The 22768-nt window shown below is 41.5% G+C and overlaps 3 protein-coding genes across 3 annotated transcripts in view; 2 read left to right on the forward strand and 1 right to left on the reverse strand.

Moving 5' to 3' along the window:
- Positions 1-1792, forward strand: part of mnat1 (MNAT1 component of CDK activating kinase) — a 32400-nt gene extending 30608 nt beyond the window's left edge. Inside the window, exon 8 of the mRNA XM_061063717.1 lies at positions 1488-1792. Coding sequence (XP_060919700.1) covers positions 1488-1608 — 121 coding nt within the window. The 3' untranslated portion in view covers positions 1609-1792. The remainder of the gene's footprint in view (positions 1-1487) is intronic.
- Positions 1793-1794: 2 nt separating this feature from the next.
- Positions 1795-4809, reverse strand: trmt5 (tRNA methyltransferase 5). The gene is made up of 5 exons (XM_061063714.1): positions 4697-4809; positions 3959-4557; positions 3264-3388; positions 2525-3164; positions 1795-2057 (listed from the first exon to the last, which is right to left on the reverse strand). The coding sequence occupies exons 1-5, from the start codon at positions 4735-4737 to the stop codon at positions 1996-1998; spliced, it is 1467 nt and encodes a 488-aa protein (XP_060919697.1). The 5' UTR covers positions 4738-4809; the 3' UTR covers positions 1795-1995.
- Positions 4810-4915: 106 nt separating this feature from the next.
- Positions 4916-17130, forward strand: slc38a6 (solute carrier family 38 member 6). Its single transcript, XM_061063716.1, has 16 exons — positions 4916-5146; positions 7783-7913; positions 8021-8094; positions 8979-9031; positions 9117-9156; positions 11065-11143; positions 13108-13193; positions 13286-13344; positions 13443-13514; positions 13937-13993; positions 14393-14472; positions 14556-14656; positions 15167-15291; positions 15599-15743; positions 16028-16122; positions 16264-17130. The coding sequence occupies exons 1-16, from the start codon at positions 5054-5056 to the stop codon at positions 16345-16347; spliced, it is 1374 nt and encodes a 457-aa protein (XP_060919699.1). The 5' UTR covers positions 4916-5053; the 3' UTR covers positions 16348-17130.
- The last annotated feature ends 5638 nt before the right edge of the window (positions 17131-22768 follow it).

Consider the following 22768-nt stretch of genomic DNA (forward strand, 5'->3'; position numbering starts at 1 on the left):
GGTATAAAGTTACACAGAGCTCTCAGCTTTCTTGGAAGGAATGACCACATGAGTAGCTTGGGGATTAGATTAGCAGGAAGAGCAGACTTAGCCAGGCTGTAAATAGCCCACTTTTTTCACCATTAAAAAGGCCCCAGTACAATATAATCAATAGATAGCACTCATCTGATGCAGGAAGCCATATGAGAAGACCTCCCTCAAGTGCTCTGAAGGACAGGCTACAGCAGCTTGTGCCTAATGAAGTTATTATTAATCACTGGGCCTCCTGTTTTGAACTTGTGTGTTGTTTCTCTAGTGGCTGATGAGTGGTCTTTGTGTGCAAGACCTGACTGACATCACGTGCCACTCTTCTTTCTACTTTCACTGTCTTTACTGCAAGACAAGTCAAGGTCATGTTGTTTCATTTTCTTGTCTCTCTGTATTTCAAATCACATTCATGTAAGCAAATATATTCAGTTTTTTTAGTGACGGTTTCATTGGGCTACGAACACACCATGCTGTAAAATCCTAAAACAATTAAGCCAAATACAATCTATAATGCGTGTAGTCTGCCCAACATCCCCCCCCCCCGTCCATCTCTCATTCATACACACACACACACATACTTCAACTCTCGATCTCACTGAGCCTCCCCACAGGTGTTGGGTTACTCTGTAAAGCAGCTTGAATGGTCACAGAAATCACAGAGGGCTGTCTGTGCTCTTGATTTTCATCTCACTTTGAAGTTTCCCCGGCTCACAGGAACAGGGGCCACAAAGCCAGACTCGTGTGAGGGCTTTAGGACTATATGATTCCTGCAGGGTGGGGGGGGGGGGAAGTATTGACAGGCAGAGCTACGTGTTGTCTCAGTTCTTGGAAGATTTTGCTTCTTTCTTCTTTTCTTTTTTCCAGTCAAATGCTTTAAAAAAAAAAAAACAGCACAGATCATGTGTGCTACTTTCCTGTACTCTTTTGATGGCACAAAACAGTGGAGGAAGGATTAGCCGGTTTGGGGGACACAGGTCAGCCCCCCTCTGTACAAACACAAGTCATGAGTAGAGGGGAATCTTTCAATGCAGGGACAAGATGTGGAGACTAAATTAGCAGCTCGACTGTTTTTCTGTCTGTGCACGACTATGAAAATAAACAGTGACTTTTGGCTTCGCTCGAGAACCTGAAAAGAGGCTTTGGCAGGCTACATCTGTAAGCACTTAAAAAATAAAAGATACCCATAATACTTTAATAGAGCCATGTTGGAGAGGCTTTTAGGCACAAGGTGTTTCAGTGTTAGTGTATGGGTACGTCTGTCTTCATTGATCTCATCAAAGGGCCAAAGGGTCGCAGAGAGCCAGAGAAAATAACTTCAAGTGTGGATTTAATGAAGAATAAACTTTCACTCAAGTTACACTCACAGGAACTGCTCTTTAAACCAGGCTGCCACTCAGTCACTTTATTTACAAAATAGTTCACTGCTGTTCCTGACCAGGGCTCTCTCTGTGTGTTCTCAGGTATCTGAACCACGTGCGGGCTGCCATGCCTCAGGACACAGCTGGAGGATACAACTCAGCTTTGGCTTGTCATCGAGCCCTTCAGGACGCATTCAGTGGCCTGTTCCCTCTGAAACGATGAACACATCCACATCACACACTGGTGAGAAGTTTGACAAAAAAAAGGACTGTAAATGCCCCTGCTGCCACTGAGGAGCAGGCAAATGCCACTGAGGTAGTTCTCTGAATTTGTGTCAGGGTTTGTATTATTTTTTTTAAATATCTTGTGTTTTTTTAACATTCAAATAAATCACAGTGACCAATGAGATGTTTCTGTCTTCACATTTTTATTTTGAAGTGAAACAACTTTGAAGATTTGTCAGTCTCTGAATAACAGCTCTCCTAAATTCTGCTTTCTTCAGAGAAGATGCAAAGACATAAAAAAAAAAAAAGGATGACTTTGTTAAAAAAAAAATCTCAACTTTAATTTTGTTCTTGGATTCCTTACAGTACACGGTTAATACGATCATCACGTTGAACCTGTAGCTTCCTCACATTTCTGTCTTTTTGGTGGTGGTTCTCTTGACGACTCTGTGGACAAATAAAATGTGTTTAGAATCAAATGCAACTTTATTATCGTTCAAGTGGGAAAATAGTCTATGGTCCACCTGGCAGTACAAAAAAAAACAACACTTTCAATAACTACCATCTGTTCATGATCATAAACACTTTGTGATTTTGAAGAGGAGTGAATGATACTAGAAGATGAAAAAGATCCAGAGCTGATGGTTATATTTCTATATCACTTTAAGTCTGAAATGCAGAGATCTACTGTTGATTTTCACACAAAATGTAAACTGTTGAATGTGTTGAAAAGGATTAAAAATCCATCTTTAAGAACTGAGAAAACTATCTGTAGGATAAATAACCTCTAAATGTCTTCATGGCCAAAGGCTTCCTGTACAGCACACCGCAGTTAAGCGTCTCATACTTAGAGACACCTTGTTGTCTTTTAATGTCTAACTTGAGTTAGCACGGTTTAATGAATGAACCCTCACCTGTCTGCTCATGATCACTGCTGAAGAGGACCTCTTTGGGGAGTGTGAATGTCACACACATCATATCCTTGTTTGGTGCTACATTGCGCACAAAATGCACTGAACACCGCTCCTCCACGGGGAATCCAAGGCTACTGGACGCCCTCTTCACCACGTCTGTCTCAGGTTCATTATCTTTTGAGAAGCCGTAGCAGTGCACTGTGGGTAGGCTCTCTTCACAGACATGCTCTCTGTGCAACAGGCCCCTGAATGCATCCAGGAAGTCCAGAGCCAAGGCGGGCAGGTTCATCACCACATGGATTCCAGCTTTGTTCTTCAGCAGCGCAGGCAGCTCCTGCTTCACAGGTCCCCGGATGAACGCTCGTCCGTCGAGGTTGAAGGTCCGGACTTTGCTCTCCACCTTGTTGAGTTTGCAGTTGTGCTGAAGCCATCGGTAGGACTCTGGGTTGAGATCGTTGGCCACCACGTTGGCACCGGAGCGGGCGGCAGGGATGGCGAAGGGACCAACGCCGGCAAACACATCGAACACGGTGTCCCCACGTTTGACGAGCTGCACCACGCGCTGATGCTCAGTACTCAGCCTGGGGTTCCAGTACACACGAGAAAAATCAAACTCGTATGCCACCCCGTTTTCTCTTACCTGCAGCACAAAGAGTATATCCACCATTAATCAATGACCTAATCGTGTCAGTATCATTAACCTGATGGTTTTTCTACCAGGATTCACGATTAAACCTACTTTGGCGACCATGTTTTCCTCTCCAGCCAGCATCTCCATCTTAAAGTTGCGGTAAGTGGAGTCGATCGTGTTTGTCTTATTGACCACACAGGTGACGCCAGGATTTTTGTCCATGATGACTTGACCTACATTGGAAGCAGCCAAGAAGTCAACAATCAATGTCACTTTGTAACTCCGAAATCCATTATCTGTTCAATTATGCTCCTTAAAATTAGACTAATTAGAACATGACTTAAGAATTAAAAAGGAATAAAATACTTTACATTAATAAAAAAATGTACACAGGAACAAATTTTTAAATTTACAAATTATGTGAAATTTAAACCAAGAACTATCCTAAGAAGATTTAAAAAAAAAAAAAATAGTGTTTTAGCTCAAAACTGATAACATGTCAACAAATCTTTTGAAGGGATTATTTGCCAAATTAAATGTTAATGCTGTGATTTGTCTTCTATAGAGTCTTCACACTTGTGATTCTTGGGGGGGTCAAAACATTGCTCATGAGGTTTGTAGGGCACACAAGTGTAAAACCTCGACTCAACTTTGTATCAAACTTCACTTCATACTGACTTTGACATTTCTCATTTCAAATTAATAATTGCAAAGCTTATAACTAATAAAACACATATATACAACCGGGTGCAGAATTGAAGGAAGGTTCTCGATAAACGAGCGTAGAAACATAAATCTGTCACCTATGAGGTTCTTGTAAGGCAGCTGGTGGTCCCTCAGGTTCATGTGTGCGATGTGTCCCACCCTGCTGAAAGAAGAAGTCACATCCTGACCCTGAGGCAGCACGGCCTCCAGCACCTCTTCACTCTTCAAGTTGTCGTAGGTGAGCCTCAGGTCGTAGTGCTGCAGCTCCTGAGGGACACTGAAAGACCTCAGAGCCTCGGCCTCGGCCTCACTGAAAGAGGTGGGCGAAGTCACCCTGTGAGGGTCCAGCAGGACTAACCGAAAGTCACTGCCCTCCTCTTTCTCCTGGAGCACTCTGGGCATGCCAGGGCGCTGGATGGTGGACTTCTTCAGGCTCTTGACCACTTTGTTTAAAACCCGAGTCGGCACCCGTAGAGCTGGGACAGAGATGGTCTGAGTGAAGGCCTCTTTGTCCAGACAGGTCATACCCCGAACATCTGGAGGGGGTTGGTACAGTTTATGCTCCATTGTGGGCGTCAAAACAAAGCCAGGAACAGACGAGGCTGGCGGTGAAGAAGCAGACAAGTGGCTCCGGTAGACAACAGCAGCTTTGAAGTTTCTCTGAGGCTGTACAGATGCAAAGACTCTTATAAGGAGCCTGAAATGACAACAAAGACTACTGCCGTGAGCATGAAAAGTAAAAACATATATTCTAACTGTAAATGAGAAACACATCTTACAAAATAGTAGGCTGGATACACAATAATTCACCTTTCTTTATCACGAGTAGAACTCACCTCCTCATCCTCCGCTCTCGGGCATGCTTCGAATGCGTCATCAGTGATCGACCAAGAGCCGACTGCTGATTGGTCAGACGAGTGCAGAGTCCGCCTCTGATTGGATAGTATAATTCCCGACGCTTCAAATGCGACAGAAAAGAGCAGCACGTGACGTGGGTGATCAACAACAACAGTCAGCAGCTGACCGGCTGATTAGAGGAGAGTTTAAAAGTGATTTCTGACCCTGATGGGTTCATAACTTTGCAGCTTCTCGTCGCCACGCTAGCAGGAGTGTTTTTGAAGTCTGACCCGGAGCAGCGGTGGTTTGTTACTTTTAGTTTGTGTCTTATTTTTATTGTATTTTTTTTTTAGAAAATGAGCATCAATGCAGACAAACACACAGACTCATACAGTGGAATAAACGCCGGAGACACAGAACGCAACGAGACTTCACCTTTATTAGGAAATGTAAGTATTAAAGAAAGTACAATGTATTTTTGAGCTCGTTAACAGTAAAGTTTAAGTTCATGGACATCACGTGTCCTCTGCTTTCTGCACATGTCAGCACTCAAATGGAAGTTCTGTCTAAAAGCAGAACTATGTTATTTTCAGTGGAATTATTGCAATGAGGATGTAGTCATACATATTTTTTTTTATGCAGTTGATAATTTATTAGACATGTCTCTTTTTGTACTTCCACATTTTACACAAGCTTGATCTTCATAAATCAGTTATGTAATATGTTCTTCTGCCCTAAAATGGGATTTCTGTAGCTCTCTCATACGTATTCACCTTCATTTGAACAGAATTAACTTAAATGTTTGCTTAAATCTAGTCAAATGTAAATATGTCTTGACAAAGTACAATGGGAACCAGCTTAAAAAGCATTCTATGAGTAATCACAATCAATCAATGAGAATTGAATCCCTTCAGGATGTTAACATTATTATATCATCAGAAATAAACTGACTGGGAGACAGATTCAGATTATCTACACCAACAGTAATATGTTTTATGTATGGTTTTTTTCTTCAGCAGGAGCACACAGAATGACACAAGGACAACAAGAGTAAAATCTGATTAAATGTTGGACATGATCAGAGGTGTCAAGTAACTAAGTACAAATACTATGTTACCTTACTTTAGTAGAATTTTTGGGTATCTATACTTTACTGGAGTAATTATTTTTCAGCCGACTTTTTACTTCTACTTGTTACATTTTCACGCAATTATCTGTACTTTCTACTCTATTATTTTAAAAATAGCCTCGTTACTCCTGTTTCATTTCGGCTTGTTTTCATTCCGGCTTGTCATCGTTCAAAAAACACACACACAAAAAACAACCAGATAAATCGCGCCATCCGGATAGAGTGAATTTGATTGTGGTTGGATGAGAAGTATAAACATATACCATACACACATACCACCCTATTGGTTTGTACGCGATCCATCGCACCTGCACATGACACAAATCACACCACACTAAAGGCAACTAGTGATCATATCTTCCTCTCCATGAAACACATGTTAATGCTCAGTAGTACACATATATGGTTCTTTAATGTATTTGCATTGTACTAAAATGCGTTCATTTTCAATGGGCATGAATGCGGCTGAAACAGGTGCATCCCAAATGTTTCAACATTAACATTTTAATATAACATTATAGTCATTATGGCCTTTAGAAAAAGTTTTTTTGGGCAGGTGGGGTAGTGCACTATAGGCTTCTGTGGCTCGGCCTAAGCTTTTGTCCTTAATGGCATTTTTTTCCCCCTTACATTACTTCTACTTTTATACTTTAAGTAGTTTTGAAACCAGTACTTTTACACTTTTACTTGAGTAAAAAGCTCGAGTTGATACTTCAACTTCTACAGAAGTCTTTTTAAACCCTAGTATCTATACTTCTACCTGAGAAATGAATGTCAATACTTTTGACACCTCTGGACATGATACAAATGACTCATTATATATATATATATATATATAATGTATGTATATATAAGAGGAATATCAACAACAGCTAAAGTACAATGTGGATGGGGATATTTTTTTGTAGAGTTTATTGGTAAATTAGTGCTTAATAAAACTGTATCTTTGATAAAACTGTCAGGCACATTCCTTTAAAACCTATTTTGGCAATGCCATTGTGTTCTCACATTGTCTTAGAAATGAATCAGGTTTTCAGTAGCTTTGGTATCATCTTGTGAAGGTTTTGGATTTAAGTTTGTCTCCACAGATCTAGGACGAAAATAAAATAGTTCGGACATACAAATCAATTCAAGGAAGCGTTCAAGAACAGTATATGCTGCGACCTGTACTTCTAGTTTTAGGTTAGTTTCTGTCTTAAAAGGCCCTCTGAAAAGTTTGGCTCCATGTAGGGTTCATGCAGAGATTTTTGATTAACCTGACCTGCATAGGTGGATGAAAGAAACTCCATTTCATTATCTGCTTGATTAATCAGAGCCGTTCTCACACACTCAAAGGAAGTGGATACAGTAGATACAACCATTTACTTCATCACATTAAGTACACTGATTATACCACTTATTGTTAAACATGTACGGCTTTTTCTGGTGCATGTTGGGATATGCTCCCCCCCTCGATCAGAAAGCTGATGATTAATGCCTCCATGATATGAATAGATATACTTCTTAATAGTGTAGTGTACATTTGTTTTTACATACTCTATTGCCAGTCCTTCCACTACTGTGACTCAGGGTGATTCAGATTCAGCAGCTAGCGGGTCAATCCAAGCTTGTTGTGACACTGACACCAGAGTTGCCACTCGTTCTCTCCAGGATATCCCCTATTACAGAGGTCAAGCAGTTTGGGCAGCTCCCCTTATCCTGAGCTCAGGCAGCTGTCCCAGAGCCAGCAGCTCAAATCCCACCCCATCCATTCCCATTCCCTGATCCCGCATGCCAGAGCAGTGTTGCTTCATGACATCCATCATCAGGGCCGACCAGTTGTTCCTAATTCTGTCACGAAAAATTCTGTGAAAGCTCTTACAAAGATAATGAGGTTTCTCCTGCTGCTGTATCCTCACATTTATTGTTGACCTCTTTATCTTTTAGCTGAATGTTTTCTCTCCTGTGTGTATGCAGGGATCAGTGCAGACCAGATCTAAAGGAGCCTCCTTCACCTCCTCTGTGTTTAACCTGATGAATGCCATCATGGGCAGCGGTATACTGGGTCTAGCTTATGCCATGGCTAACACTGGAATAGTTGGTTTTTGGTAAGAAGGTCACACAGTCTATAACAATGCTGTTGGAATATATTTCTGCCTTTGAATTAAAACCACATGGACATTATTTTCTGTTCTGTTATTCCTCTCCCCTTTAGTATCCTGTTGGTAGTAGTTTCCAGCCTGGCAGCGTACTCTATACATCTCCTTCTGAAGCTATGTGACCAAACAGGTGAGAGACTGACTGTGGATGCAGTCTAACTTTAGATAAGCACATTCCTATTCCAGGGGCTTTAATCCCCCTTTTTTGACCGTACACCATTTTTGTTCTTCATCTAACTCGTGTTTAGATTGGTGTACTGGAAAACCATCTTAAATGAATGAATGAAATCTTTATTGCCCCTAGGGGAATTTGCCTTGCACAGAAAGCATAAAAAAAATCATCAAGATCACGTTTTCCTGTGTGTCTGTGTTTTCTGTCTTTGTTTATTTCCTAGTTGTCTTTTATTTGGGGGATGTTTCAATGTTGTTTAGAGACATGAAAAAACAGATTAAAATGATATTATAGTGGATTGTTTTCTTGTGAATTACCAGCAAAATACTGATACGATTTTTTTTCTGATCTGATTTGATCCTCTTTGAAAGGAACTCCACCTGTTTAACACATAAAGTGTGTTTTCAGGTTTTGAAGTTACCTAGTCAAATGTTTAAATGGTCTTTTATTGCTACAGAGATTACTGCTACATCTAATAAACTGACTCAAGTGATGTCAATTAAGTCAGTGTATGACTGGGGCAGATGGCAAAACAAATGTGGGGTGTAGTTAGACAGTAGTGAGTTCACCAAACCTCTGTATCTGCTTCAAGCTCCAAGCCACAGACCACATTAGCCTCAACCAGCATAACACGCCTAATTCTTGGACTAAACTGTAGGTTGTTGAGTTGTACTGTGGGTAATGTAGGCAGGCACAGTGTTGTGACAAGAAAGAGGAAAAAGATAACATCCTGTGTTCTTCTGCAGTGCTTTATTAATTTTAAACTTCGCATGGTGGGATTAAATTGGTAAGCCCTCTATTCAATTGAGAATTTCTGATTGCTTTTGATTTGACTCCCATAGGTATTAACTCATATGAAGGACTTGGCGAGAGAGCCTTACAAAAACCAGGAAAGGTAAGTTTTGTCTTTTGGATTAGTGTCAAACAAAGAATCAAACCAAATATTCCTCCTAACCGCCTTTTTTTGAAATTCTTTGTAGGTGCTGGTTGGAATTGCTGTTCTCATCCAAAACATTGGTGGTAAGTCAGCTCCCATTTGACTGCACAGTTTCATACATTATTTCTGACATTTTGGACATAAAGTGATTTTGGGGTTTTTTACAGAAACAGAGTGGTGAAGAGGTTTCAAAATACAGCAGGGTCAGAAGTTTATTTTGGAGGCTTATAGTGCCTCCTACTGGTGATCAGAAACCTGAACTCCTCTCTTCTGTGAGGCTATTATCCAGATTCCCTGATAACCTTTGACTCTGAAGCCGCTGTCCCCTCGGCCCCTTCCCATGGGCATGAAACCTGACTTCTCATCTAATTGATCACTGATGGTGAAACCCCCAACCCCACAATTTTCTCTGCTTTTCACTGTCCTTTCAGCCACGCACCGCTCTCGTCATACAGTGCAGAGCTGAGGTGATCGCTCCTCTGCAGTCATTAGCGGCCTGGCTGAGTGGATTACTGCCGTGCCCTCTGGTATGTTTGTGGTTTTCCCAGCATGGGGCAGTATGTGTGAGAGTGTGAGAGCCGGCACTCCGGCATGCATCTGTCTGCACCCTGGGCCCCCTCCCCTTTTATAAGAGTGCAATTAGCCTCACTCTGGCTAAACATTCATCTGCACTGCCAAAGCCTGATGGGCCAATTGACCTTAATTACTGACCAGCCCAGGGCTTACTCAGCCCGCCCCTCTGTTCCATCATAATGAATTGAAAGTGGCTCTGTCTTATGACACACTCTCTCTTCCTATGTGCTGACCACACACATACATGTTCATGAAATGTGTACATAGATGCACCCTGTTAGACTATGGTTTCCTCCATCGTTGGCCAATAACAATCCTTTTTCTTCACTCAAGGGCCTTCTGTTGTTTAGAGATGTAAGTATGATCCCTCCAGGATTTCCCATGAAAAACATTGTTGTGGTATGGCTAACAAACTGCATGAGACTACACCATTGCATCATGCCTGTTGTGTGATCCCTTTCAGTGTGGTTACGTGGTTAAAATCATTTTCCTTTTTTATGGCTTTTTTTTAAGTTTATGGATGAACTTTTGCAGCAAAAACTCCAAAGCCATTCCCACCTCAAAATAACCTCTTTTTTTTGACAGATTTAAGTGCTCACAAATGGTATTAGCTTTTCACAGAGTGAGTGTCTGTGTGGGCTGGGAGGGTTATTGGAGGAATTTTCTTTCATAAACAAAGACAGGATCTGAGGGATTATGGTCTAGGCTTATTTGACGGCGAGTGCAAGACCTGCCCCTGAGGCTGTAAGGTCCCAGCTAACTCCAGCTAGCTCTGCCTGGCTTCCCCAAATGGAAGTCCCTTAACACACTCTCCCTTTATGACTGACCACACGCTGTATCTGCATCCCCATTCAACCAGAAACACCCTCCCCATTGGTTGACTCCTTTGACACCCGTTTCAGGTTTTCCTCCTGATGTTATTGAGGCTGGTATGAACCTTAGGAAGTGACCCTGATCCCCTCTCTGATTGGCTGTCTCTGGAAGGATGTTGGAGCCCGTCGGAGGCTGATAATATCCTGTTTCCTAAAGAGGTGGAGCAGAGGGAGAAATACCTGGATTAGCGTCAGAGATCATTATTGTTAGCATTCCTCCCCCCCTAAACTTCCTCACCTCTTCATGCTTCTCCGGCTCTCCAGCGGTCGAAAAGATCTGCATAACGTCTGCTCCTCCACTCCGGAGGCTTTTCTAGTGATCCCCTTGAGCTTTTACCCCACCCATCTGTATTAACTCAGAGCAGCCAAACCCCACACGCCCCTGCACTGGACAACACACACACCATGAAATCATGCAATGATATGTTGTGTTTATGATTTCAAAGTTTGGTGGATTATGTGCTTTTTTTTTCTTCTTTTTTTGCCTCCTTTTATACACAACAAAATAAATGATCTGACCCTTTTTTCCTCCTCTCTTCCCCTCAGCCATGTCTTCCTATCTGTTCATCTTGAAGTCCGAGCTCCCTGCAGCCATCAACAGCTTCTTGAGCTCACACGGCACAGGGTAGGTATATTCATCACTTTGAGCCCAGTCCTTTGCCAATAAGGATATTTGGTTGAAAATCTGTCACAGCTGCGGGTAAAACCAAGCCATCCGTTTAGATTAGCTGCATTAGCAGATAACGAATGAGTCATTCCTGTTCCCATGATGTTGTAGATTGTACCTATGATTTAAATAAGTCAAACTTGACACATCGGCTCCACAAAAATAAAACCGTTCATATAATGAGAAATCTTTGTATAAAGCAAGGAAGACGATCTTTTAACAAAACCACAGTGCACTACTTTGTGTCTGAGATGTGGAAGCAAACTATATGTTGTGTAGCCTGAAGCCTGCCCAGAGGAAATGTACAACAGAGAGCCATTCATCATGCATCATCAGCAGCCGCTGTCTTTCATTGGTCTACGAGGACGAGCCTGTAGGCCGAGGCCAAGAAAGTAACTTCTATCACATTATTATTGGCCACACTGGTTTTAAGCAAAGATATGTAGCTGCTCTCAGCCGATCTGTCAACATCTGTATCTTCTACACACAGCTGCTTTTTATTAGCACTCTCCTTTCACCCCTAAATCTCTCGCACATGTTCCCCGGAATCAGACTGATACAAGGGGATATCAGTTTTGCCATCCTAATTACAGCTCACTGCTGAGGGGAAACACAACATTTCTGTTAATGAGCGGCTTTGGGATGTTAACAGACACACACACTTAATCCCATCAAAGCATAAATAAATTGAGTTGTTTTATATTAAAAAAAAGCTTCTTTTCCTTTCTTTTCTTGCCAATTTATCACAATATGGCAGAGTGAAAACATAAGTAGTGCTCAATCTTTTCTTAGTCAGTGCTGTTTCAGTTCTCCTGTCTTGTTTCAGTTCTGTTACAAGTCCCAATACATGCACAGCTGTGGATTTGGTTTATGCGCCGCATTGGCCAGATTTATGCTGATCTTCAACACTATGTGCAGATTGACTCATTGGCAGTCAAACTTAACCGAGAGCGATCCTGCATCTTGTTATAGCGTGAAATGTTCCACATTTCATGGTTCGTCTAGGTATCCTGTGTCTTTACAGTAAGCCTCGAGCCGGATCCTAGTGGGGTTGGAGATTTTTTTTCCTTACATCCCTGTGTCTGCTTAACGAATTGTACAAGTGGAGCAGAGGGTTAGCGACGCTGTGGTCGAGCGCTAGATCTAAACTTAGGTTGAGGTTGAAGTGACGGGACAAGAGGGAATCAAGGTCAGAGCCGAGTTCACGCTGACATCTAGTTACGGGGCAGAAACTAGTGTAGACGCAGACAAATCCATCCGCGCCTCTGCTAACGCCGCAGCTGTGAAACTGCCAAACAGGGGTCAGTGGGTGTTGATGTGGTCGGAGCAGGTGCTGCTGACTGTGGGAGCCCCATAAAGAGAGCTGGAGCCGGTCCCTCATGACCCCCACGCTGCCGTCCAGCCCACAGCAGCGCCAGGCAGCACTCCGACCCCGACCCCAGCGGAGCCAGCATGCCTTCCACATGTGTCACCTCCAAACGCCACCCCTCCTCCTCCTCCTCCTCATTCTCCTCCTTTAGCTCCCCAATCCCAAATAAACCGTCAAGGCGATCCCTTTGCAAAGGAAAATATTATTCCCCCCTCTCCAAAAAAAAAAACCCGAAAAGTGAAATGTGGTCTCAAATGACAGAGTGACACGACGTTTGCATGTGAATTACATAATTGTTACGGTTTGCAAGAGCTAAAGCCCTTAATTCGTACCACATGATGAATCTGTCGCTCTGTATTTGAGCACAAAATGGAGACACATTTTCCAGAGCAGGTCCGTTTTAAAGCGCTGAAGATTAATCTGTGCTATCCATGACATCCACTGCAGGAGCAGGAAGATGAAGATGATGATGATGATGATGATGATGATGATGGGAAATGTTGCTTGATTCAGCTTCAGCCTTTTTAATAATTCATGTGTACTTGTTTTGCAGGGATGCCTGGTATCAAGACGGCAGGGTGCTTCTGATCCTCGTCTCACTTTGTATTATTCTACCTCTGTCTATGTCACCTAAAATAGGTGAGTGGAGATTTCAAGTAGCATCTTTTATTTTTCTGATTGACTGGTTTAAATTGTTGTTTCTCAACAGATCTGTTCTCTGACTCTTGCAGGCTTTCTTGGCTACACCAGTGGTATTGCCTTCTTATTCATGCTGTACTTTGCAATTGTGGTGAGTCTCCAGTGTATATCCCTTTTGGCCTTTCAAAATTATTTAAAAAAAAATATATATATTGCTGTTGTTGACAAGCTGTGTTAACGTCTCTCCAGGTTGTGGTGAAGAAATGGGCTATCCCCTGCCCACTGCCTCGCAATATGACCACACTTGCAGATACATTCCGGGTAACAACAACCACTTATGTCCACACAAACACACACGCATGTAAGAAACTGTAGGATGGAGCTCTGTAGTCTGGACCAGACGGTCATGGCTGCAGGATTATAAGGGGAAACCCAGGAGACCTGATTTTACTGACTGTGTCAACTGGCTGATGAGGACCAGAGAAGGCTGCGTGCTGAACGGTGCCAGTCCTCCTGAGGGTGGAGGAAGTTCATGTGACCTTGCATCAGACTGGAAATGACCTCTGGCCTCTTGGAATTATACCGACCTTAATAGCGCTTCAGATCTGACATGGTTTCTCAGACGCTTGTTTAGATTTAGCTCCAAAGCCAGGGGATGCAAACCAGCTTTCTTCTTCTCTCATTTACAGGTTAGAATTACAGCAGTTTTAACACGTTAACATTCTCCCTCTTACTTCTTCCAGGCATCAAATTCTTCTGGCACAGAATGCACACCAAAGCTTTTTGTCATCTCCAGTAAGGTATGTCTATGAAACAAGGTTTTCTTTTCTCCACATTTCTCTACAAGGTGGCAAGGTGAGAAGTTTTTAGCTGTAGAAGTTTGACTTTCTTAATGCATAAGAAATCAATGCAGTGTGCAGCTGCTTCTTATGTATGTTACATGTGAAGGCCATACATAAATATGGTATGTAGAATAGTCCAAACCCCACATTTGATCCTCTTTTCAAAACGCAACTTTATAATTTTTTTTATTTTTTAAAAGCGTTCCTTCAAGTTCCAAACTTGCTGACATTTCAACATCACTCCTAATAAAAACCACATAACCCTCACCTTGATGCACCTATCCTCTCACTCCTTTGTAACATTATGAGCTGATGATTTGTAAATGACAGCTGTGATCCATCCCATGTGTCTTACAGAGTGCCTACGCCATCCCCACCATGGCCTTCTCCTTCCTGTGCCACACAACCATCCTGCCAATTTACTGCGAACTGGACCGGTCAGATCTCACTTTCTCATTGACTTACTCCTCACCTGCTTTCTTATCATGTTGCTCAGTGAATGTGTCTTTGTGATTTTCAGACCCACTAAGAAGAGGATGCAGAACGTTACAAATGTCAGCATCAGCCTCACACTCCTGCTTTACCTCATCTCTGCACTCTTTGGCTACCTCACTTTCTACGGTAAGCCCGCACGCAAACACCATTATAACTAAACACTGTGCTCTTGTGTGTTAATGTGTGGTATATTTATGAAACTGTCTGAATCTGGAACTGAAACAAAGAGTAAACTTTGTAAAATGTTTAAATACTTAAAGAGAAAAGGCCATAATGCTAGTTTCTCTGCTATTGACATTGATTGGATATTTGGGTTTGAAAACAACAGTGGTCCTCAATACACTGTCAAAATCTATTTTTTTCTGAAGCCCTGTGGGTGGCTCAGGTTCGAATCCGTTCTGTGGCTCCTTTCCCTCATGTCATTCCCCACTCTGTCTCTCTCTCTCTCTCTCCCAGATTTTTGACACTCTTTCCAATGTTGTACAGGTTTACTGCTCTTCCTTTTATTGATGTTCTTGTATAGTTTTTGAATCACTCATATTTTATCTACATATTTGAAATACTATAGCGACTAAACTTGGCCCTCTCTTGTCCGCTGGCCTGTACCCTCACTCTTTTCTTGTCTCCTCCTCACAGCTCATGTAGACTCTCAGCTCTTGCTCAGCTACGACACATACTTGCATCATGACATCATGGTGATGACAGTCCGACTGGCCATCCTGCTCTCCGTGTTGCTTACCGTGCCGCTCATTCAATTCCCTGTAAGTTCACTGATCACAGGATATTCTAAATAAAGTTATATAGTTCCCTGAATGTTTGAAGTTGTTTGACTAGTCTCTAATGTAAAACTCAGTATATTTAATCTTGGCTCTACAGCTTTTATTGGTAGTTAACTTGATCATTTAGAATAATGAAGTCAATTTATTGTTATTTGTGTGTGAACTGAATTTTAAATAAAATAAATGTTTCTAGATGTTTCATTTCTTACTGGATCAGATAAAAGTAACTAATTATACCTCTGTGAGTATGGTTTTTTTTTACACTGAACTTTGTGTGTGTGTGCTGCAGGCACGTAAAGCTGTGATCTTGCTCCTGCGGGGAGATCGACCCTTCTCCTGGCTGATCCACATCATCACGACTCTAATCATTCTGGGTGTTGTCCTGCTGATGGCTGTCTTTGTGCCAGATATCAGAGAAGTGTTTGGAGTAGTGGGTAGGTGTTGTATTTGTATAAAGAAGAGATTTAATAGTCTTCATGAATAATATACTCGTTATTTTGGGGCAATAAGTAAGTAAGTTTGCTTGGCTGTGAATGTGTTTTTGACTACAGCAGACATTGAAAGTGCTCAAGATCTCAGCCCAGATATCACTATTCACAATTATTGATTTTACTGGCTAACCTCACAGTCTCTACTTTTACATTATTAATGGTGCAGTGCCGCTTCAACAGTTTAAGAATCTGCAATTATAAGACACATTTTTCTGTTTCTTTGCCAGGATCAACCACATCCAGCTGCCTGCTGTTTGTCTTCCCTGGCATTTTCTACCTCAAGATCAGCGGCCGACCCCTCAAAACCTTTGATTCCATTGGGGTAACTACACACTGTTGGAACATTGTTAATTTACAGCAACAAAATAATATTATTCTATTTGACTTACCAACTCAAGGTTACATGTTTTAATTGATTTAACAGGATTGCAACAGTTGTTTGATATGCTCTTTGTGTTTCTAGGCTCTTTTCCTGGTGGTCTTCGGTTTGATCATGGGTATCATCAGCCTCTCTGTCATTGTCATCACATTGGCAAGGAGCTCCTGACCCCCCCCCCCCCCCCCCAAAACTGCGCACTAAAGAAAAGAAAGGGAAAATTGTGCCACGTATTCTCAGTACTGTATAAAGAAAGGAACTAGCCAGATTCTAATCAGCATCACCTCGGGCAGTTTGTTTATGGGGACGTTTTTCTCAACACTAAAAGGGTTTTTTTTCACTGCCTTTATCTCACTATTGTACCAAAATCGACTCGTATGAGCTGTTGGGAAAATGCAATGCACACTTCAAAGAAATCAGCTTTTTCTTCTTTATCTTGCTAGGGAATGAGATAGGAGAGGTTTAATGCACAGCAATGCAAGAACGGGTCATGAGTCAGTAACTTCCTTCTATGTATGTTGTTTTTAAATATTTTTCCATTTTAACCTTCTGACAGACTTCGTACTGCCCCATGTGGATGATCATTCACTTTATGTAGATCAGTCTGATTTTATTTGAGAAAGCTGCTGATCAAGTCTGAACCATAAATGCACAAGGTTTACCACTTCAAATTATGTTTACGTCAAATCTTCCACCAGTGAGTCATTTGACTCCTGGAATAAGGGCAAAGTGTTTTTTCATTTTACTTTATTGTTTGTTTGATTTTTATTCTAAGCTTGCTACTATATTGTTGAACTTTAATGAATGTGACAAAAGTGATTTTTAAACTGATCAGGTTGTGTTTGGACCAGTAAATTGTAAAATACTCCACCTGGTTGTGTTGTACAAACTGTTGATGTTCAACTTGTAATTACCTCCATTTAATAAAAGGGAAATGCTTTATATACTGGCTTGTCCATTTTACTCATTTAACCACAAAGATGTCTCTATCAGTGTGTTGGAGAGCTCATCAGTCTAACGTGTCACATTTATGACTGTGTGTTTGATTGGCAGGCACATTGAGACTTGCTCTACAGTGTTGTGCTGTGTTTTCAGTCTGTGACTAATGAAAGCCTCATGCTCGGTACGTTTCTAATCATGATGCTGTTTAGATTGTCTTCATGCTGCCCAGGAACCTACAGCCACCCACTGCTGCTTTTAATCTAAGGAATTAGGCAGAGTGGCCCTGCAGCAAGCAGCGGCTGCTCGGTCTTCACACTCCCTCAAGGGAGGTTCTCCACACTAGGAAAAGTTCCCGTTCTCTGCCCTCTAGTCTGAAGGATACTCCTGAGGGGAAATTGCATCACATCTACTAGCAATACAAAAGGTATTTGTTAGTTGCTGTTGGGAGAAATACTCTGATCCTTAACTCTCGTAAAAACATCATTACAACAATGTTAAATCTGATTCATCTCAGGTAGTAGATTATTGCTGTTATTCACCGTATGTGTTGAAACATTAGCCCATTCAATTGAAACAACCTCTCATAGGTTACTAAGGGAAACACTGATGAAACTCATTTGAAACACAAGATTACCACCTAGTGTCAGACTGTGCTCACAACAGTCCAGGTCCTCCTAGTTTCACTGACATTCCTCTCTTGGTTTATTAAAGCCTTACTAGTAAGAGATAACCAGATGCTTGTTTTATTTTGTGTTGGAAACAAGCATGTGAACAGAGACCAGAGCTGTTTTTATGGAGGTCTGACTGAGGCATGAGTCCCCCGGTTGAGGCTGGAGTGTTTTTGTTTAGTTAAACTCACTCACACCCTGGGCCCATGTCCAGCAGTATGACAACACCATCTCCCAGGGTAAAAGGATAGAATGAGGCGGAGGAACGATGGTGGGCTGAAATTAATCCCCTGCTGGCAGCCATCGCTCTTGTATTGTTTTTAGAGGTGTGGGCTGTGTTCTCTGAAAATCATTTCTGTTGTTGGAGAACAGGATTTTTGGGTTACAGCTGGGTTTGATCCAAATGTCGCTACTTCGACCCCTGACACAGTTTGACATTTTCTGTTTCATATATTAGATCAGTAATACCAACCAGCCTATAAATTGATGGGCCTACATCTGCAATTGCCGGGGGGGGGGGGGGGGGGGGGGGAACTGATTCAACTAAAATGAAGGAATTCCCAGTTTTCAGTTGAGAATTCACTTTTATATTTAATTAAGGATTTGTTTCAAAGAAATGAAAAATTACATTGGTGTATTGATGATCTTTAATACATTTACCCCCACTAAATTCCTTCAGAGACATGCGGTCAGGGGAGGCACTTGAAAATTAGTTTCAAAACCCTATCCTATCTGACAGGGGTGTGGGAATATGTCTGACAAAAATAAATAGTTTGGGAGTCACTAGATTATATCACATTAAGCTCCTAACAGTCTTGATTGTTTAGTTTTTGAGGCTCTACAATTTAGTATTGGCAGAAAGCAGATTCATTGTAGCATTCCACTTTATGTTCCTGTTTGTATTTTTAACAACATTAGATCCACTTGCCTTTACAGGTAGAGGAAGTCAGAGCTCAGTACATGCACATCTGCTTTCTGTTTATCCGCATAATCTTGTTCAACAGGCATTCCTGGCTGAAAGGTGCTTCAAGGGTCTTTTCACATAAGCCTTTTAATGCTAGGCTGGCATGATGAGTGGTTTTCTCATTTAGTCAGGGTCGTGGACTGCAACTCAGCAAATGCCATCGATACGTAAATGTCATCACTGATGAAGTGCTTTCAATCTAACTTTTTTTTTGTCTTTCCCGTCCCTTCTTCCACCATCACTGCATGCAGCTTTTCTGCTTTTAATCGATTTCCACACTCTATCAGTAAACATGCTCCTTGTGTCACAGTGCGAGCATTCCTGCTTTGAGGACTCTTTTTTTACACATTGGATCCTCTGGACATTGTGGAATTGAATCTATTTACACTCACATTCTTCATTCTTTGTTAGAGATTTAATAAGAAAAAATGGCACACGAATACTACACGGTACAGACTTCCCATTAAAAAAAAGATCAGCTATAGAGGTTGGACTAAAGCGTTATATCTTATAAACTTGTACTTTCATTGAGGATGCCAGAACATGACTGAGCACTGCTGACTTTCCCTGTACCTGACCATAGTGTGCTGAAAACATAATGCTGTTCAGGGTAAAAATTGCCTGTCAGTCAACAGTCAGCCAACACAGCCAACACAACTGCTGCAGCACAATGGCATGAAATTGATTTGACCCAAAGATTGCTGTCACTAGAGTTACAAAGACTTAACAATCCTTGGAGAACGATTTTTTATTTGTCCAAGCCGAAACCAAGGTCATGAATTACGGAAAATAAAAAAGAGGGATTGTCCTACAGTGCTTGGTTGTTTTGGCTGATGATGAGCAACAGGGCGGAGGGGCATTCATGGAGTGTCAGTGGTCAGCAGCAAAGTATGAGGTTGAAGCTGTGTTTTTTTGGGCTGGTGTGTAGGGGTGAGCTTGTCCCTCTGCGATCCCATCAGCTCCGGGCTGAGCTTTTAATGCAGCCCTGACGCCTTGCTGGCGCAGGGGCCACGCTGCCTCACATCTGGAGCCAATTACCCTGGAGGGGCTGTGACAGAGCCCCCCCACCACCCTCTACTACACTATGCGCTGCTCTGCTGTCCAACTCAGACAGTCACATTCCTCCACTTTTCACAACAACCTATTTTTGTCAGTATCCTCTCTCTCTCTCTCAGCGATGCTGTTTGTTTTTAACCAATCAGAAGAGGAGTTGATCTACAGCTTCAAGTCTATAATGTCCTTTGGTGTATTTCACCCAATCTCTCTACCTTGATTTCCTGATGAAGGTGCTATTTAAGGCAATTTTTTCTAAATAGTAATATGAAACAATCTCATGGACTTTTCCACAGCATAAGCTACAACATAAATCATTTCCCCAATGCTGGAACACTGACCGTAAACACCACTTGTGAATAAAGAACATTTGGAACCAAATCAGCTTTTACAGGTGTGATTTATGGAGCGACCCTACTTCCACCTCAGACAGCCACAGGGATTTAAGTGCAAGTGTGTGTGTTTGCATGTGTGTTTTTGATATGTTTCTATGCAGACTTACCTGAGGAAAGGTTGGGATCTTGTGACTGCAGGATAGAGGGTAGTTTAGTGGGGGTGTATACTGGCCCAGCAGGAGTTCTCTAACCGGGGTCAAGCAAGTTGGGACTGGGCTACTCCAGATCGGGGCTGAACACTCTTTATTCCCCGCTGCCCTTTTTGGCAGCGATGCTTTGGTTCATTAGCTGCAGCTATAGGGTGTATACCTGGGCAAGGATCCAGAGGATTGAGCTGTTCTGGGTCACACGGAAATAAATCGAATATGGAAACTCTACAGGTGGCTGAAATAAAGTTGTATGCAGAGATCGAGTCTGTGGGAGCTCTGAAATATGGGAGGCTTTTGGTAGCCAGCCTTGTGCTTGTGTGCAATCAAATTTTGCTAACTTGGGGAGATACACCTTAAGAAAGTACTGTTATGGATATATATACGCTTGTGTGTGTGTGTGTGTGTGTGAGTGTGACCAAGAGTGCATGTGTTTATGTGTGTACATGTACATGTGCATGTCAGAATTTTGTGTTTTGACTTATGTGTTAGTTCAGAAGTTGCAGACTACTCCCATGGGTGCATAATTCAAGCCGTGACAACCTCTTACAGAGGAGAAGTTAGCTTGAAATATGATTGATAGAAGAGGGGGGGAAGAGGGAAGGAGGATAAGATGCAGGGAAAAGAGCCACACATTTGAAAAAAATAAAACTTTATGTAAAACAGAGTAACAAAACAAATCATCATTCACTTTAAACATGCCTGCTTTTGAGTATGGAAAACGGGTAGTGTAGAAATAAAAAAAATAATAAATAAAAAAATGTAAAAGTACATTTTGAATGAGAGAGGTAGGGAGAGAAGAGCTGGTGAAAAGTAAAGAGAAAAACACTGAGTATGTAGTCTCATTGTGCCCTCTGCTGGAATAATGAAACACTACACACATTTCATCCATTTATTTAAAACACAACGTGTTAAAACACAATGGCACAATAAAACAAAAAAAACAAACAAACATTAAAAACACTGCAACTCTAAAGTTTTGAGTGTTTACGGAATTTTACTGAAATGTTTAGTTGGTGATGGAGGGGATTGTGTAGTCTAAACTTCTGGTATAAAATGTTTCACTTTAATCCGTCAGGCTAACCAGACAATATCTAGCGTTTGCTGCTGATGAAATTAAGTGTAGCTATATTTGTTGTTTATACTCACTGCCCTGATGCAATCTGCCCGCTTCATCATTACGACCTTCTCTGGTCAGTAAGGTCACCTCTTACTCTGAGATGTTGTCTACAAGACGGTATGTATCCCAGGGATGTGTTAGATCTGCGATCTCGGTTTTTTATTTATAACAGCTGGAGCAGAGAGATGTGAAGCGCTGACATTTGGCAGAGTAGGGTGAGAGGTCAAGTCTAACACCAATAAAGTGGAGACTTTGATCTTGGCATTTATGAATGGAGCGGGCACGGCACCCCGAGAGAGAGAGAGAGAGGGAGACATACACACACACGCACATACACACACACACACACACACACACACACACACACACACACACACACACACACACACACACACACACACACACACACAGCATGTCATTTTTAAGAAGAAAACGATATCACAGAGAGAAGAAAAGGCTAATTCATTAACAAAAATCGTCTACTTTTACCTCAACAGAATTTCTATTAGCAACTGGAACTCTCCTTCTGCATCTTTTTTAATCCCAAAAATATTTTGGTCCGTAAATATCAGAAAAGAAGATTTTTTTGCCTCGTTTTCACCACAAAAAAGTAAAACAGATGCTTGATTTGTAGGTAAAGAGGTCCAAATCACCATAAATATTTTGCAATTTCAAAAATAATCAAAGGATTATATCCTCAAATATCTAAATAAACCATCACTGATTTTTTATTTATAGAGCTCAAAATCACAGCAAAACTAAAACTAAATACCCTTTAACTAAATCAACCAAGGTTTACAATGGACTTCCATTATTTCCTAATTTTTCTGCTGATTGACTGGATAATTTTACAAATCAAGCCAGCACACAACAAATCTAATCAGTGGGTTGTCCATGACTTGTGATCAGTTACAGCATTTCATTTTGACTACTCAGACACAACCCTTTTGAGATTAAATACATTCTTTCAAAAATACTTAGACTAGGCCTACGTGTTGAATCCAAAAGCCTTTTTAATGTCTATGCTGCAAATGTTGAACATGAGTTTTCAGCAGCCATAATCAGTATGGAGCCAATAGCAGGCTACATGTAGTCCCCAGTAGACTAGTAGATGTACCACAGAGCTTATTTTCCAAAACGGATGACATCCCTCTTATTTTCCACCAGGGAATAATTTTGGGTAAGAAACACTGAATCCCTTCATTAAATGGATATTTCATTTCTGTAGAGACATTCAGCTTCACATCATGGCCCTCAAGTACTTTTGATAATAATCATTGATTAAAATTGACTTGCACTCTTTT

The sequence above is a fragment of the Labrus mixtus genome, chromosome 18, assembly GCF_963584025.1.
Source record: "Labrus mixtus chromosome 18, fLabMix1.1, whole genome shotgun sequence".
NCBI classification, from domain to species: domain Eukaryota; kingdom Metazoa; phylum Chordata; class Actinopteri; order Labriformes; family Labridae; genus Labrus; species Labrus mixtus.

Coding starts and splice junctions, on each gene's coding strand:
- trmt5 (XM_061063714.1), bottom strand. CDS start 4,737: ATGACGCATTCGAAGCATGCCCGAGAGCGGAGGATGAGGAG. Junction 3,389..3,958: donor GCCTTACAAGAACCTCATAG/GTGACAGATTTA, acceptor CTTCCAATGTAG/GTCAAGTCATCATGGACAAA. Junction 3,165..3,263: donor AGGAAAACATGGTCGCCAAA/GTAGGTTTAATC, acceptor TTTGTGCTGCAG/GTAAGAGAAAACGGGGTGGC.
- slc38a6 (XM_061063716.1), top strand. CDS start 5,054: ATGAGCATCAATGCAGACAAACACACAGACTCATACAGTGGAATAAAC. Junction 13,515..13,936: donor CACTTGCAGATACATTCCGG/GTAACAACAACC, acceptor TACTTCTTCCAG/GCATCAAATTCTTCTGGCAC. Junction 13,994..14,392: donor TTTTTGTCATCTCCAGTAAG/GTATGTCTATGA, acceptor TGTGTCTTACAG/AGTGCCTACGCCATCCCCAC.